The sequence below is a fragment of the Cylas formicarius genome, unplaced genomic scaffold, assembly GCF_029955315.1.
Source record: "Cylas formicarius isolate icCylForm1 unplaced genomic scaffold, icCylForm1.1 PGA_scaffold_7__23_contigs__length_41026272, whole genome shotgun sequence".
In the NCBI taxonomy this organism is placed as follows: domain Eukaryota; kingdom Metazoa; phylum Arthropoda; class Insecta; order Coleoptera; family Brentidae; genus Cylas; species Cylas formicarius.
The window spans coordinates 3,468,397-3,486,800 of NW_026844352.1; the positions used below are offsets into that span (position 1 = coordinate 3,468,397).

The following is an 18,404-nucleotide window of genomic DNA, read 5'->3' on the forward strand; positions in this document are numbered from 1 at the left end:
GTATGGAGTACATGTTTCTTTGAACATGTTGTTATATTTTAAGAAAACAAGTGCATATGAACGTGGCTTGACATCTTGAGATACAGTGCTTCCAAAATACCAAGAGTACCTTTTTTTTGCAAAATTGAATGGAGAATTGGTCAACCTAGGCAAAAATACATACAGTGCAGCACAAACACTAACCAAGTTGCCTTAATTTTGGAATTTTGGTAGATTTCTTATACACACGCTCTTTTTATCTCCGTCAAGGTTTAGTAGCAGTTTGTAGCTAATAAGAATGAACGATACAACTGCCGCACTGAGGTTTAAATTCATCAGTCTATTATAGTTTTTTGAAAATGAATGGCTGTTAGTTAAGAAGCGAAATTGCACGTAAATGTCGCACTTTATCTTCATTAATAAATAATTATTCGAAATTTGCGGCTGGTTTTTAATGGCCGCAAGGTGTTTAAATTTTTAACGCTGTAGAAAAATCAAGGCAGTATTCGGCGCTTTTCGCTCTTAAAATCAGAAGGTTGATAAAATATACATTCTTTCAGCCAACAGCGTTATCAAATAAACATTTTATAACTTTTGTCGGCGTACTAAGCGAGATCTTTTTAAATAATTTTTAATACAATAAAATTACCGGGTTTCAATAGGTCCCTAGCAAAAATGGTCTGGGCAAAGGCATGAAACCATGAAACTAGAAAGCTAGCGTTGCAAAAAAACTAGTATGTCGGGTACATGAAACTGATCACCTCAGAATTACTTTTTGTGCACAGCACTTTGTATTATAAATAATATAATAATACTTTTATTGTTACAACCACCAACATTACTTATGATTACTTATAATTAAATAACCAACTCAACAAACTAAAGACCCAAATAAATAAGAACTAAAAGTTCAGATTGTCACGAAATTATATATTTTTACATGACAATTGGTTCGACAACACAGTGTCTTTATCAAATGTAAAATTTACATATTACCTGCTAATATATATATATATATATATATATATATATATATATATATATATATATATATATATATATATATATATATATATATATATATATATATATATATATATATATATATATATATATATATATATATATATATATATATATATATATATATATATATATATATATATATATATATATATATATATATATATATATATATATATATATATATATATATATATATATATATATATATATATATATATATATATATATATATATATACCGAAAAATGACAATAAAACGTTAATTATCCTTGTTCTGAATTTTTAAGTTCAATAAAGGAGAGGTATTTAAATCTAATTAATCGTTAAGCAATACATTCGAATGTCTCATTTTGTTAATCTCCATGGCTTCTAATAAATTAAATTTACTACTTTTTGTGGCTGTATGTAAAATATCAAAATCGTCGTCAAAAATGTGTTTTTCTGTGTTTAAGTGTGTAGCATAATTAGAATCTAGACTATTGTTTTTAAACGCTCTTTCATGTTCGTTAAAGCGTTTCTTGAAGGATCTACCTGTTTGTCCAATATAAATTTTAAGACAAGATCGCCATTTCAATCTGTAGACACCTGATTTTTGAGATTTTGTACATTTCGTTTTTTTTTAATTTTCCTATTGTGTTGCTAGTTCTGAAAGCTATTTTTAAACCACATTCTGACAAATATTTTCAAACTTTTTCACTGGATTCTCCTATATATGTAATTGTTTTAAATTGTTCGTGTTCTGTATTAGGTTTCGGATGAATAGAGTTTGTGTGGATTTGTTTTTTATTTATAATTCTATCGATAATGGACGGATTGTAGCCGTTGTTCAATGCAATTTGTTTAATGATATTAAGTTCTTTGTTGTAATTTTCTGTCGAGAGTGGCGTATTAAGAAGTCTGTGTATAAAAGAGTAAAATGCAGCCAATTTGTGTGCATAAGGGTGATTTGAGCTGTTATGTATGACTGTGTCCGTGTGTGAAAATTTATGATAAATGGATAAATCTAGTCTAAAAGTCTAAAAAATTAATAGAGTTATCCTGTTGAATCTCGATAGTCAATAATTTTGGTCCAACGATACTATTAAGCAATATAATAAATTTTGAGTTAACCTGTTTCCGAGTTAGGGTGAAATCTACTAAATCTATCACATCCATAGGTGGAATACTGAGAAATGAGTTTTGTACATCTCATTGCTGAACTTTTAGTTCTTATTTACTTTGTTAAATGGATTTTCATCAAGTAAAAGCCATCTCAGTTCAACTAAAGATCAGTTCTACTGGAGCCTTCCATAGGAACTGAATAAAATAAAGGACCACTAAGACATAATAATTGTAGATGATTTCAATGCTAGGATGTGTTCACGGGAACAAGATGAAGTACTAGTTAAATACGGTGAAAACACTATTAATTTTGCAATCAGTTGAGCTTAGAAATATTAACCTCATATTTTACACATAAATACATTCACAGATACACATGGGAAAGACCTACTTTACAACAAAAATCAATTATAGACTACGTAAGCACAAAACAAAAGACAAAATCAAAGCCACAAGACTGTGGAGTAAAACAGGGAGCGAATTGTGGATCGAATCATTATTTAGTCATGGCCAAACTGGTCTATCCATTTCAAAAAACTGTTACATAAACTATTACAAATAAACAATTGAAGACCCTTTTATGGGTGGGATAAATTCAATTATTTTTAATGGAAAGAATGGACTAAAATAGAATAGAATAGAATAGAACTTTATTAAGCATCCAGATAAGTAAAAAAAACAACAAACGGTACGTCAAGAGTGTGGCAATTACAATGATTATCACAGTGGAAAAAATATATAAAATATACATTAATAAAGTACAAACAAATTGCACTAAATTATACAAAATAGTTCTAGATAATAGATAAGACGTAAATAATATTTAAAGTGGAAAGTACAAAGTCACAAATTACTCAATCCTCGTATGCTTGAGCAGCTGAAAACATTCATCAGTGACATAAAAGGTATTCTCTACAAAGAAAATTTTCATTTTCTGCTTAAATTGACTGGTTGGGAGAACATTGAATAATTTAACATTGATCTTAGTAGTTTGCGACGTCAGTCTGGAGTACGGTAGGGCGATCGAGTCAGCTTGCCTGGTGTTACACTCATGTCTACTAGTTACTGTGCATTAAGAATCAGCATTGTCATGGACGTATAAAATAAATCTGCAGATGTAGGTAGCGGGCAGCGTTATAATCTCCAAATATGCAAAGATGGGTCTGCAGTGTTCAGGCGGACCAGCGCCGCTAAGTCGCCGCATGGACTTCTTTTGCAAAGGAAAGGCTTTTACCGAGTATCTTACCCCACACCACAAGACACATGACAGAGTTCTATTAATAAAAAATTCCAGTAGAGTAATATTGTCTTGATGAAGAAAATCTACTTTGCTACAAGAGAACCTAAGTTCTTAATTTTTTTGTTACTTATGCACTAGGTTGTTTTCAGAGAACCACCGCTGCAGAACCCTCACAGTCGCATAAACGTTTTCAGTAAGCATTCTGTGATTCCTAGCCGTTGAGAAAACGGCAGTGTCATCCGCAAACAGGGTCACGTGTGCATTTTGTATGGAAAGCTGCAGATCATTTATGAAGAGCACCGGCCCCAGTACCGAGCCCTGAAGAATGGCGGAGACTACTGGGATTACACTATCACTTGACACGCCGCCACTCTCAGCGTACTGAAACCTAGATATGACTCTATTAATTGTACTAACGCCGTAGAATTCTAATTTATTCAATAGTACGGATTGGACAACACAGTCAAAGGCCTTTGTAAGGTCATACAACAGGGCCTTCGAAATCTCACCGCCATCATATCCCCGGACCACCCTGCTCACAAAGTCTATGAGCGCATGGTTGACTTCTTTTCACGAAACGCGAACTGAGAGTCTCTCAGAAGTTTATAGTTTTCAAAAAATCGTGAACTGCGGGAGAATATTGGAAAATTTTTGGAAATAAATGTCAATACATTTAGAATGACTGAAAGCAGGGAGTATATGAGAAGCGCTCATTTTTGGCTATCAACGCTGCCCTGAACGAGTTGAATTCGATTGCTTGTATCATCGCTAAAGGACGCGTCATCAATAGAAAGAAAATTAATTTTAACTTTAACTTTTATTGCAACAAAATATTGCCAAATAAGGGTCTTTCCTAAGCGACAATATCAGTCAAAGAAATAAAAACTATATTTTAACTACTAAATACTATTATTCGTCTTCTAGAAAAATATACAGGGTATCCCACAACAAGACTCTCATAGCTGGTATACCAGGAACGCTATTGTAACTAAGCTACAAGGCATTTGAAATTTTAAAGATCCTTTTAAAAAGAAACCGCTTTATTGAATTAGTTGCCCCAGTATTATGTTGGGCTGTGGATATTATTATTAAAAAGTCAAAGGTCAAACGTCATATAAATTAATTTTTGCGTTTTTATTTCGGTGTGTTAAATGATCTTCCAATATTACTGGATGATGTTCTTCTTCTCCTCACTTTCGAATTTCTTAATCAAAATTATACGAACAGGTGGTTTGGAAGAAGTTCACCAGTTCCTTGGCCAGCAAGATCACCCGACCTTAATCTCTTACATTGCTATTTATGGGAAACACTGAAAACTTTAGTTTATGCAGAAAGTATTGAAAAGAGAACAAATGGTGCAGATCCTGAAAATGTTAGCAGAGGTACCACTTCAATTCTAAGCAGAGCTAGACTATGTATACAGCATTCATTTGACATTTTTAATTTGAAATCACCTCAGCAACACAGTCCCAAGCTACAGCAATCACGTCGTACCAAGGACAAACAAGCATAGTTAACGTACTAAAATCTTTGCGTTTTAATGCACATTTCCGCTGAAGTCACAGGAATTTTTTTTACAAATTAGGTCAAGGAAATACACAATTAATGTTGAATTTTATGATCGATTAATTGTTATTGATATTTTAAATTTACTATTCTTTTGGATTCGTCCTGCGTCTTTAACGTTTCGCCACAAGCCGACAGTGTATTTTTATATTGCATCCCATTTCCTTAAAGTTCTCTAACATGTTTTCTGCAACTTACGCAACCTTTTCAGATTCGGGCATGGTATTCACAAAGTCTTGATCTTTCATTAATCGACTGATTTAAGGACAAAAGTTCCTGGTTTTAAAACTTGACTGCCTACGACAAAGACGACTGTATAAACCGTAGTATGTATAAATCTTTAAAAAAAGCCTTTGAAAAGTTGATGGCCAAAAAGCCGTTCACGATTATAGAAGATCTTCCATTACCAGCTGCTATTAAAATTCTAGAAATACTGCATGGAAGTAAATACGGCGATGATATTCGAAAAATTGCCTTGTCGAATGTATTAAAGAAAGTCTAAAATGTTTAATTCAGTTGGACGAAACTATTATTATATTGCTAAATTCGCTGAATTGTTAGTCAGAAAGCGTAAGAAAGAATTGTTAATTTGTCTTTCTACGAAAGTCTACTAAAGAAAGAGCAAGAGCTGCTGATTATGATAACTTTTTTGTTGAGATCATAAATTTTATTAATTTTATTATTCATTCATTCATTCATTCATTATTCATCATAAATTTTATTAATTTTATTATTCTTAAGCCCTTAACAGCAGCTAATTTTAAAATCTCTGTAAGGATACGGATACACAACGTTATTATTGCATGCAGAAGTAAGATAGTTGTCAAGAGGTCAAGGTGTAAAAAGTTTATTGCTATTAAAGTACGAAATCGAAATATTTTTTACCGAACGAAAGTGTGAAGTTGCTGCTTTTTTTTCAAAATGACATAGCTATCCGGGCTGTGTTATTTAGGATTAATTGGGATACATTTATTTCGAAAAGTAGTGTAGAAAAAAATTCGGTCGAAAGAGTTTCATTGTAAAACTTTTATTGCAAAAATTATTGTAGATATGTTAGAAACACAGTTTCGCAGATATTTTATATTAAATATTGATTTCGAAAAGCCGTTTTGGATTGGCTTGAGCTCAAGAGGGATTTGCTGAGCTTTCGAGTAACTCAAACTTAAAACCACAATTTCCAAAAAAGCCCTTGCCTGAATTCTGGATCGGAAATAGAACTGAATTTTCCACAATCGCTTATATGGCGTTAAATATTATTTTGCCGTTCAACACCACATATTATTAAGTCATTTATTTATGTCAAGTTGCTTTCTCAGCTTTAACAAATACTAAATCCCAATATCATTCATCGCTAAAAACCGTTGAAGAGGTCTTAGGTCGACCACCAAGATTTAATTTTTCTCCTTAATTTAAACGAATCAACGCGATAAGTCATAAACTATAATGCATACAATTTTACAACTTGCAGTTTTTAATATTAGGGTTTGTATGTTTCTAAATTAAAGGAAATGTGTCAAAGGATGGATATATTTTATCAAACATTCTTAACTGTAGTAAATTTAAGGGAACTTTTGAATTGGCTCTGACAGCGAAACTTCCGGGAATCCCGGGATATTCAATAATAATAATGATATTAATAACTATTAAACGTTTATTAACCACTTATTTATTACAATAATGAGTAAATAATGAACCAAAACAATGGAGCTATTGTAAAGCGGCTAAATGAAATTCAGCCTCCCATACACTCAGTTGCTGTTGAACTTATTAATTTTTCGGTTGAATTGGATAAAACTATGAGTGAGCACCTAAAACATTCTTCGAAGTTTAAGGGTATCTTCCAAAGAAATTCAGCAGGATCTGTTACAGTGCAGTCATGAACAAATAATTGAGGAAATTAATAATTCTCCATTTTTGACTAATAGTTAACTATCACACCACAAGACTACCAAACAGGTCTCCCTAAAGTTCTTATTAATAATAAAGCTCCTCGGTGTTGTGTATGAACCGTCATACACTTGAACATTGTCGTCACATAACCATAATGTAAGAGATACGGTTATTTAACATTAAATTTTATTTGTCTCTCTAAACCCCCAAATGGACTGCGGCAAATGGAAGTTTTAAAGCCACATTCCTCGATTTATTAGTCTTTCTGAGCTTCTTTCATGATGCTTAATTTGTTGGTTCCAGGAAAACATAAATGCAGAGAGGATTGGCCTACGGTGGAATTCGAGAAAGCGTACAATCTCTTTCTTGACGTAATTCTGATGATAATGCCATTCCTGGTATTGGTCGTTACGTATTCGCTAATTTCGAGGACGCTGTATAGAGGCATCAAAAGGGAGAAACACAATAAGAGAAATCCCCATTATGGTAAGAAAAGGAATATTGATTATGTCTTTATAATACTTGTGTGGTGTTATTTGAAAAGTTGAAATAAAACCTAGCATCGTTATTATTTATTTACAGTTTAACCAATTTACAAAACTTTTACATTTATTAAAGCCAAAGAGAGAAAAAGCAATATAACAACTAGAAACCAGAACAAAATGTAACAATAACAATAATTAGAATTAAGTGGCAGCACTCAAATGGAACACATCAGAACGAAATGAGCGGAGGCTGCTGACAAAAAGATCAAGCTTTAAACAGTTGCACGCTTTCAACATTCTAGTAATGGGTGAATAAACTCTATAATTTGCGCGATAACAAGGTATGCGGAACAATGAGTTATCACAGCTTCTGTAGTATGCGTTAAATTGTATGCTATGTAAAAGAGCTGGACAATAATGCCAACCATTCAGAATATTAAAAAGAACAACTAAATCACTCTGAGATCTTCTGGTTTGAAGAGTATCAATATTGAAGGCCGTAGCTATAATACTGTAGTTGACCTGATACCCATTATAGATAATATAGGCCTTTGAAGCTGAAGGCCTTAAAATACTTTCTGGCATAATATGGAGACCATACCACAGATGCATACTCCAGTCTAGACCGAAACAAAGAAATATAAAGGAGTTTAAGGCAATGAGGAGTAAGTTGGCCGCTATTGCGTACAACAAACCCAATAACTCGCATAGACCTGTTTACCACTTCCACAAAATGTGTCACAAAATTTAGTTTGGAATCGAAGCAAACACCCAAGTCTTTAATTCTAGTGACGGCCTCCATCTCGACTCCATCAATGCTATATTGGTTGTGAACCATACTCAACGAACTACTAAAGCTAATACTGCAGCATTTCTTTACATTGAACGCGAGGCTATTAATCTTAGACCACATGCAAACACTGAAGCTGCGCGATCCAAGCCTCCTGAATATTTTCAAATCATCCGCACACAAAAGACAATGCGATTCCGAAACTACACTCACAATATCATTTATAAACCTTGGGGGACTCCCGAAAAAATATCAATTTTACCTGAGACATAATTATTAACACGAACCAACTGAGTACCACCAGACAGAAAACACTGAATCCATTGCACCAGCCCAACCCCCAGGCTTTAGATTTTTATTTTGGCATATACATAAATACGTCACTTTTCTTCCATTTAAGTGACGCTGTATCTCTTACAGTTTCCAAAATATCCCCATGTACTAGTTAGTTATTCATTATACTTCGACACTCACCTACATGGTTTATCCATAAAGGTACGGTGTTGCCGTCATTTAAATATATTTATGTGAAAATCTGAACAACGTTTGTTCTTATTTAACTCACTAATATAATTTTATTATTTGGGATTTTTCTTCCTCCGTATAATCCATTTAAAAAATCTTAAGTTATTTAACTCACGCTGCAGATCTTTAGTTTTGATTAGTTGTCAAAAGTTGAACATTGTTGAAACAATTGCAAACATGGATAATATAGTTTCTATCAAGGCAGACTTGACCATTTTTAATTGTCCAGAAATCGAATGATAATTATTTTTAAACTAAAATATATCAAAAACGGCTAAATGAAATGTCAATAAAACATATATTTTTGAAATCAGAAAAAGAGATCTACGATTTAAAGTAATAATGTATAGGGTATTCCATTTAAAACAAATGATGTTGCTGTCATTTTGACAGCTTGCGGTCGTCGTTTATTTTTCTGATATTTGCATAAGATAATAGAGCAAAAAATCTTCAAACTTTTGTATTTATACTTTTTTTTCCACCTTTCAAAATGAACCCTGTAGGTGGATGTTAAAATATAATGAATAACCTTGTATATAATCTTATACTGGACACCCTGCATATATGATAATTAAAAATTAAAAAATCCAGATGAAAATATGCAATTTTTCTATTAGTCGTAGTTTCTGAATTTATGTGCTAGATATCCTGTACAGCTTGCAGCGCCACGTGCGCAAATGTGAAACCAAAAGCTATAGCCCCTCAAAACTGATCATAAAAGAAACCAGATACGAGTATATGTTGACGGATATTGTGCGGCCACAAAGGGATACTTATATTCTTTGGAAATATTGTGGAGATATTCCGAAAATAAGGAAAATTGTTATCAAATCTCCGTCAACGGGAAGAAAACTCCTTTTGTCTCGCTCATCCTGCTAAAGAATAGTTCGAGTAGAGTGCGTATCTTTTAATATAGAACTGTAACGTGTAGTGAGCCGTGATGACAGATTTTTTCATTAAGACCGAAGCTTATACCCGGTTAATTTTTCGTAAATTTTACCGTCACTTAGATATGAACGTTTGGAAATAATTTTAAAAGCAAGTTTTAAACTTTAAAAAAACTTAATTTTTGTATTATTAAAATTATTATGAAATAATTCAAATATTGTTAAGTTTTAATTTACATATTTTGCCAGCATAACGAAATGTGAATATTCCAATTGAAAAGTTACTATCTAGCAAAGTATGAGAATGGTCTGACCGTATAAATTAGGAAGTAGTCACCACACCCACGATATGCCGGACTTTGACGCTAAGTTCCGAGAAACCTGCTTAGTTTTGAATTCTCCGATTCCATTTCAAAGTGCATGAGTAGTATAACCGCTAAATTTGAACAAGACTCTTTTGCCTGCCAAGATACGAGGTACGATAATAAAGGCGTAATTGTTGTCGTGAAGTTAAAAAATCTACAAAACTTAACAGTACTTAAAACAACGAAAATATGGGTTTTAGTTTAACTAATTAGGAAAATTTTTAGGGAGTAGGTCACTATTTATGAGACACAAGCAATAATTCCTGATTTAAATCAAAAATAGGGGACATTTCCAATCCAAATATCAGATAACTCAAACGGGCAATCTCTAAACTGGAGGTACACCAGAATATTATGAAATTAAAGCATTTTATTCAGATCTTTATTGCTAAATATTGGGTTTTTATTGTTCCCCGTATTTTTCATCTTTGATTTATATAGTAGTATTATTTTAGTATTTTAATATTTATTATAAATTAGCATTCCTTTTGAAATCCGAAACAATATCTGGAACTTTTCAAATGCAAATAAGCAAAAAATATACAGAGATTTCCATCGTGTTTTAGCCGGAACTCTGATGATTCTATTTATCTACATAATATGATGAAACTAGCGAGGTACGATAATAAAGGCGTAATTGTTGTCTTGAATTTAAAAAACTCGGATTCTACAAAACTTAACTGTACTTAAAACAACGAAAATATGGGTTTTAGTTTAACTAATTAGGAAACTTTTTAAGGAGCAGGACACTATTTCTGAGACTCAAGTCACAATGTCTGACTTAGGTCCGAATTTCCGATAAACAAGCAATAATTTCTGATTTAAATCAAAAATAGGGGACATTTCCAATCCAATTATCAGATATACAGGGTAACTCAAACGGGCAACCTCTAAACTGGAGGTACACCAGAATATTATGAAATTAAAGCATTTTATTCGGATCTTTATTGCTAAATCTTGGGTTTCTATTGTTCCCCGTATTTTTCATCTTTTATTTATATAGTATTTGTATAGTATTTATGTAGTATTATTTTAGTATTTTAATAATTATTATAAATTAGCATTCCTTTAGAAATCCGAAACAATATCTGGTACTTTTGAAATGCAAATAAGCAAAAAATGTACAGAGATTTTTTAGCCAGAACTCTGTTGATTCTATTTATCTACATAATATGGTGAAACAAGCCTTCTGGAAGCAACAATGTACTATAAAAATGTCTAAATTAATTAATAAATTCAGAATTAAATTTAAATATTAAACTCTCTGATCAATGATGATATTTTGAGTTACCACTACATTTGACATTTCGATCCGTACTTTCCGTTACAAGAGACTTTTATCAGAAATGCTGAATTTTTTTTCAAAAATTCTGACTGATTTTTCAGAAGTTCTGACTTGTTTCTCAAAAACTTGCCCAAATTTCCGTAAGGTGGCGGTTGATCAAAGGTTTTCTTATACAGGATGTTCTCGAATTGAAAGTCAGTAATTATGGGAGCAATTTTTGAATCCATTCTAAAAAAAAAACTTCATATGAAGATATGTCCTAAACGGTTTGCCTTTTGAGATACAGGGTGGTAAAGTTTTCAAAAATAAAATATATTTGTTTTACTCCCGTCTGTAAAATACCTAAGTAACCCCCGATCTAGCGTGCGGGAAGCGTCACTTTACCACTTCAGTTTCGTTTCCTACGAATCCGAGCCACTTCGGACATTTCCGGGATTTTACCACACGGGTTTGACAGCAATCGGATGTTTTCGGAGATATTTCTCACGCTTTGAATTTTGATGTTTGTCAATTCTGACAGTCATGTCAGTGAATGTATTCGTGTTTTGCGAAAATGTACGCAAAAACTAACGGTCGTAGAAAAAGTATAGTATGCAACACGTTCGGTAAACTTTTTAACTCACTCGTTTATTAAACACTCGCTTCGCTGCGCTCCGCTCGTGTCAAGTAAACTCGTGAGTCATATGCCGTTTGCCGCACTTGTTGCATAATATACTATTTTTAACTTTAGATATTTTAATGGAATTTAACACACATATACTATGTATCAACAGGCATTATTTAGTATACCACATTTTTTTTAAAATATACCATACACTACGGAATTTCACATGTCTATTTTGGAAGACATTAATGGTACGCCACTGATTTCTCTTCTCTGTGTGGTCATAACAATATCGTTATTATCATTGTTATTTCTTACTTAAGTAAAGTAAAAAAAAGCAAAATACGAATACGAAGTACGTAAACTCTGAGGCGTATGTTTGAAATCTTCAATATTGTAGTAGGCTATGTCTGTAAGAATTCTGTTGTCAAGGCGATTGTTTGTCAATTGTTTCGCATCAGGTTTTAAATTCAGTTCTTCGCGTTTTATTAATTTAGCTTTTAAAATATCCGAACATTGTAATTTTTTTTTAAGTCGTCGAATTTACGATTGAGGAGTTGGCAGATATGCATTTTATGAATGGAACAGTTTCCAATGTACATTGAAGGTATGGTCTGTTCATAGATATAAGAAAGTCATCAATTGCTTTTGAATGGGATTATCGAAGGGTGGTCATTAACATACAATGCAACAAGGTTATTACCTAAAGTTTTGGAATTTAAATTCAGGTAAAATTGTGGTCCGTAATAGAAAATAATTTTATACCTACCTGTGTTTAATATTCTTTGGTTTGGTATACTACTTAGTTTAAGTTTATTAGTAATCATTCTTATTTCGTGTGTAATACAGCGTGTGTTGAATCGTGTGCGAATTATGCAAAATATGTGCGGGTCTAGTGCATCTCAGGAGATGCTCCCGCCCAAATGTAGAAAAAAAAATTATTTACTTGGATGAAACCTGGTTCGACACTTATGATACTCCCGAAAAGGGTTCGGTTGACTCAACTAATAAGTGTAAAACAAACGCGCCATCAAAAAGAGGTAAAAGAATAACTGTTTTGCATGCTGGCTCTAAAGATGGTTGGATTCCAAATGGACTTTCTCTGTCTGCGAAAAATATTAAAGATTCTTTTCTGGATTACCATGAAGACACCACCGCTGATTTATTTGAAAGTTGGTTTAGAAACAAACTAGTTCCAAACATTCCTCCTAATAGCGTAATTGTAATGGACAATGCACACAGTACACAGTTGACTAAAACCCCTTCCTCATGTGACACAAAAGCAACAATCCAAAACTACATGTATAATAACGACATTTATTTTCACGAAGATTATACCAATTAATTGAATTTTTGATAACTTTATCACATGTTCATATGAAATTTTTATTTTAAGACGGACGGGCGGAAAGCACGCTGTGTAAATCACCATTTCTACAAAAAGGGTAAACGCATTTTAATAAATTTGAATTTGGGCTATGAGCTATCAATCGCGTTATGAATATCGCGAATTGCGATTGCTTACTTTACCACCAGGTACCTTTTCTGACAAAATATTCTGAAAAAAACACAAATGTAACGATATGATGATATTAGATAGTCAAATCAGGGCCCAACAACCTAGTGAATTTAACCCTCGAAAGAATGTTGAATTTTTAGAGAAATTTCTCACTAACAATCTTATATAGTAACAGGCATATTTTAAATTTTAGACTAAAGAAATAAGTATGTGAGTCACTTGTTCTCTCACATTTTAACTACTGTGATGTAGGATATGGTTTTTTTTATTGATAACGAGTTTAAGTGTCGTATTCCAAGGTTCCATAATGCTTGTGTTCGTTTTATTATGGTTCTTCGAAAATATGACCCTGTATCTGCTGCATATCGTCAACTTAATTGGTTTAAAATGGAACAAAGAAGAGCTCTTCATTTCAACATATTCGTTATGAAAATTATCCATAACCTCGATTAACCTACTTTGCTGAGAGATCGGCTTACTACTAGGAGTACTATCCATTCTGTGAATGTAAGATACAGGTACAGACTAACGATGCCACATTATCATTGCCTTGTTTCGTAGATCTTTCACATTCAACGCAATTCGTGTTTTTAATTCTTTGTCACAGGACTTCGGTAACTTAAATTTATATTCATTTAAAAAAAGGTACAAAGATCATATGTTACAGATACAGTTTTCCTAACAATGTGTTACTATTTATGTTATTAGCAAGGGATTATATTGAGTTATCATATTCTTTATATTCAATTACATTTTTTGTAGTGTGGGCTATTAAGGCTATTTATTACTATTATTATTATAAAAATCTCTTTGCGGGGATGTTATTAACGTCTAAGTAGCGCGAATGTATCAAATTTTACCAAATTGAACGCTAATTAATTTTACAATACCTTCGAAGGACATAAAAATAGCGATTCTTGAAGACTAACTAACTTTACCAAGTACTAACATATTTAAGTAGTAAAATATGCAAAAGTATTTAACAAATGAATAAAATATCCCTTTTAACACAACTAATTTACGTTTAATTATCAGGGTTGACATGAAAACAAATTTTAATTTCTTCTGAAGAAGAACAAGAAGCACTCGACGAGTTAGAATCGAAGAAAAATATCGATTATTTCAAAAACTTAAATAATTAAATATTTTAAAAGTTAGTTTTCAAGAATTCGTTAGTTCTGTTTTTTTTTGTATGAGAGGTTATAAGGCGAATCTTCCTCAGTCCGTTCTGGGTGTCTCAAGACACCCTGGGGATGGATGGTGTGTCCCCTTGGCGACGACGGGTTGGCAACAGCCGACCGTGTAAACCCAGTGTGAGCGTACTCACACTTCCTCTCTTGACGAAAAAAACAGTGTGCCTTCCATCTGGAACTGCGTCAGCATTACTTCAGATGGAGTGTCGTCCGGACGCGCGTGATGTTCTCTCGCACCCTATGATCTTCCCTATGATCCTTCGGCCTCCTATTGACTAAGGTTCAGCAAGCTTGTATAAGATTTGGCCGTTCTATCCTCTTGGCAGAAAGTATTTGCTTTGCTATTTTGCAGACGTGGTCCCAATTTGTCGGTGACTCTAACATTTTTTCTACTAGGTTGTCTGGGCTTATGTGACCGAGTATTTGCTCCGCTATATTCCGCTGCATGTTCCATCTTGGGCAGAAAAATAGAGTGTGTTCAACCGTATCCACGTTTATGCAATAAACGCACTCCTCGGTTTCGGCCAGATTGAAACGTTTGAAGTAGGCCTCAAAGCACCCGTGCCCGGCGAGTATTTGTGTAAGAAAGAAACCTGCTTCACCGTGTCGTCTCTCAAACCAGGGTCTTATATTTGGAATTAGCTTTTTACTCCATTCCGCTGTACCATCATCTATGTCCCATTCCTCTTGCCAGCATACCATCACCGTGTTTTGTGCTTCCGTTTTAGCGTCTGGTCCATCTTTCTCTATACGGGCTCTGCACTTAACTAGGAGATTATTAGGTGGGATCCTAGCTATCACCATAAGTGCCTTATTGGAAGTTGTTCTGTATGCTTCGGAGACTCTTATGGCTACCCTCCTTTGAACACTACTCAGAATCCATTTATAGACTTTCTTCTCAACTGCTTGCTCCCATATTGAGGCGCCATATAGTAGTATTGAAGTCACTACTGAGCATAATATCCTCCTGGTGCTTTCACGAGGCCCATTCACTTTTGGTAGAAGGCGACTGATGTTGTTCAAGGCCTTGTTGGCCTTTTCTGTTACGGCTCTGATGTGGGCCCCCATGGACATGTTTCTATCTAGTTCTATACCTAGATATCTGACTACTTCCTGACTCTGAACTGTTGTGTTTCCGACTGTGACTGAAATGTTTTTAACTTTCCTTCCAGCAACAAGTAAGACTGCTGCCTCCGTTTTTTTGGTGCTAATTTCAGGTTTTTAGATTTCATCCATTCCGTGACATTGTAAAGGGCATGGTTGGCTACTGTTTCCATCATCTCGGCTTTTTTTACTTCTGCTAAGATAGCCAGATCGTCAGCATATCCGACAAGGGTAATACCATTTGGAACAGGAATTCGGAATACACCGTTGTAATACACATTCCATAGGGTTGAACCTATTATTGATCCCTGCGGGACCCCGCATGTGACGTCCATTTGCGCTGCCTCACCTATGCTTAAACGCCTATCTTCGAAGTAGCTTGCTATGATATTATAAAGATAAGGGGCTATGTTACGATTTCGAAGCTCTTCCAATATACCACACACACATGATGCCGTGTTGAAGGCACCGTGACAAGAGCACATAACTTCCTCCTTCCTCACAGTGTCTGTTTTACGTCGTCTACCTTTTCTCGTATCCTTCTCAAAGCGCTGATAGTTGATCTCTTTTCCCGAAACCCATGCTGTTCTTCTGCCAGTCCGCCAGTCCTTTCAATTTCTTCCTTGAGACGTTTTACCAGCAAATTTTCCAGTAGCTTACCAGCTACATTGATTAAGCATATGGGTCTATACTTCTTATCCTGACCTGGTTTCTCTATAAGGATAAGTCGCGCCAATTTCCATATTCTAGGAAATTCTCCCTTCAGCAATATTTTGTTCATGAGGTCTGTGCACTCCTCAATATAATACTTCGCAATTATCTTTATAATTTCAGGAGAGAGATTGTCCGGTCCAGGGGCTTTGCTATCCTTTATTTTTCCAACTGCAGTTCTTAGTTCTTCGACAGTAAACAGAGGTATGTCCCTAGGTTGAACTGTTACCTTGTTCCACTTTTGAAGTGGTCGAGTCGGAAAAAGTGACTTAGCAATTTGTAATTGCTTTTCGTCTGAGATATTTAATGGTGGATATTTTATTTTGTTGGTAACAATCTTGTACCCTCTTCCCCATATGTCTTTGTCTACTTCCTCGATCACTTTCTTCTATGCAGCTTTTTTGCCTCAGAAATTGCTCTTTTGAGTTGGGCTCTATCTCTTTTATATTTATCATGGCATAATCTCTTGACTGATTCATCGCTACGTTTGTTCGCTCGGACCATCTTTCTCTTACTTTCAATGCATTTTTTCTTCGCGTCTGCCACTTTTGCTGTCCACCAATACACCGGTCTTCTTGCGCTGCTGCGTTTCCTTACAAAGGTCTTATCGCACGCATTTGTTGCTAAGTCCGTAAAATGCTCTGCTGATCTCAGATTGTTATGGTCATTTCTGAGTTGTCTGTCTACTTCCAGAGACAGATCGGTAAGCCTTTCTTTATTTATTACCCAGCGCTGTGCTGTATTGGGTTTCTGGAGCTCGGTCCAATTGCTTCCAGTGATTGTATACAGGATATGCTGATGGAGACTCAGGTTTTCTTCTTCAAGGACTTTCCAATTTATGACTTGTCTAGCTATCTTTTGGGTGCTAAATGTTATGTCAATATATGACTCACTGCTTCCCCTGATAAAGGTTTGTACACTGCCTCTATTGTGTACAATGAGGTCCTCTTCAGCCAACCATTCTGATAGTAATTCCCCTCTCCTATCTTCTGGTTTAGGGCTCCACAGAAAGGATTTAGCGTTGAAGTCTCCTCCAATGATCATCTCTTTCTTTTGTTTTTTCACATCTTCCCTGAGGTTATGCAGAAAGTTCTCAAACGTGACAATGTCTACGTTTGGTGATATGTAGCAGCTATAGATTATAACATGTGGTGTGTCCACCCATACGAAACCAACCCCTGCACCATGTTGCAGGATGTTGATCTGGCCTCCTGGGACATAAATCGCTGCGTCCATATTTTGGTCGTGAATCCATTTCCCACCTTTCAATTTCTTCCGGTTTGGCTCTGCTACCAGGACAATATCCGCCCCATATTCATCGGCCATCTTATATAACATATCCACCGCCTTTGAGCCTCTATCAACATTTCCTTGCATAATCTTGATGTCCTCGTGTTGGCCCTGGTAATGTTCCCTCCTACTTCCTGTCTGTTTTCACTGGTTGTGTTAGATGTTGCATCATTTTTGTTAGTTTTGTCTTTTCTGCTTCAAAAGGTTGCCGTAGACAGGGCATTTTATGTTCCCTGTTCGGTGTCCCTTTCTTCCACAGTCATAGCAAGTTGGCTCGTTTTTGCATCCTGCGGCTTTGTGTCCTTCATCTCCACAGCTGTAGCACAATTTCGCACGATTTGGCCCTTTGCACGTTTTGATAGTATGCCTATGTTGAAGGCATTTGTAACACTGTAGGACTGGTATGCGCTCCTTAATACTACAAGAGCTCCATCCAATCTTGATCCTATCCGCTTTTCGTAGGATTTCTGAAACCTTAGGGTTCACTGCTACTGCTGCAGCCTGAGAGCCTCTAGAATATGATCTCATAGACTTCACCTCTATATCCCCTTCAACTCCGTCGGTGTAGATCTGCAGTGCCACTTTTAGTTCCTCAGTACTAGTTGCGGCGTCTATGCCGTACACATGTATCTGTTCTCTTGCAGTTCGAGCTTCGGCGTTTGATATTTTAGCTTCTATTTGCGTACGTAATAACTCGGTATTCGCCTTGTTGCTTTTCATGATTAATAGAACTTCACCATTTTTAGTCTCTTTTACTTGATTTATATCTATATTTAGTTCCTTAGGGTTAATTTTGGTCTTCATTTCCCTCAGTAGCTCAGCATATGTTTTATTCCCTGCCTTAA

At 34.7% G+C, this 18,404-nt stretch overlaps 1 protein-coding gene across 2 annotated transcripts in view; it reads left to right on the plus strand.

The window, feature by feature from the left end:
• Positions 1-18,404, plus strand: part of LOC132704990 (cholecystokinin receptor-like) — a 178,691-nt gene that overhangs the window by 157,399 nt on the left and 2,888 nt on the right. Inside the window, exon 4 of one of the 2 annotated variants that reach the window (XM_060675363.1) lies at positions 7,105-7,287. The exons of the other annotated variant lie outside the window; for it this stretch is intronic. Within the exon in view, the coding sequence (XP_060531346.1) occupies positions 7,105-7,287 (183 nt within the window). The remainder of the gene's footprint in view (positions 1-7,104; positions 7,288-18,404) is intronic. 2 annotated transcript variants of the gene reach the window in all.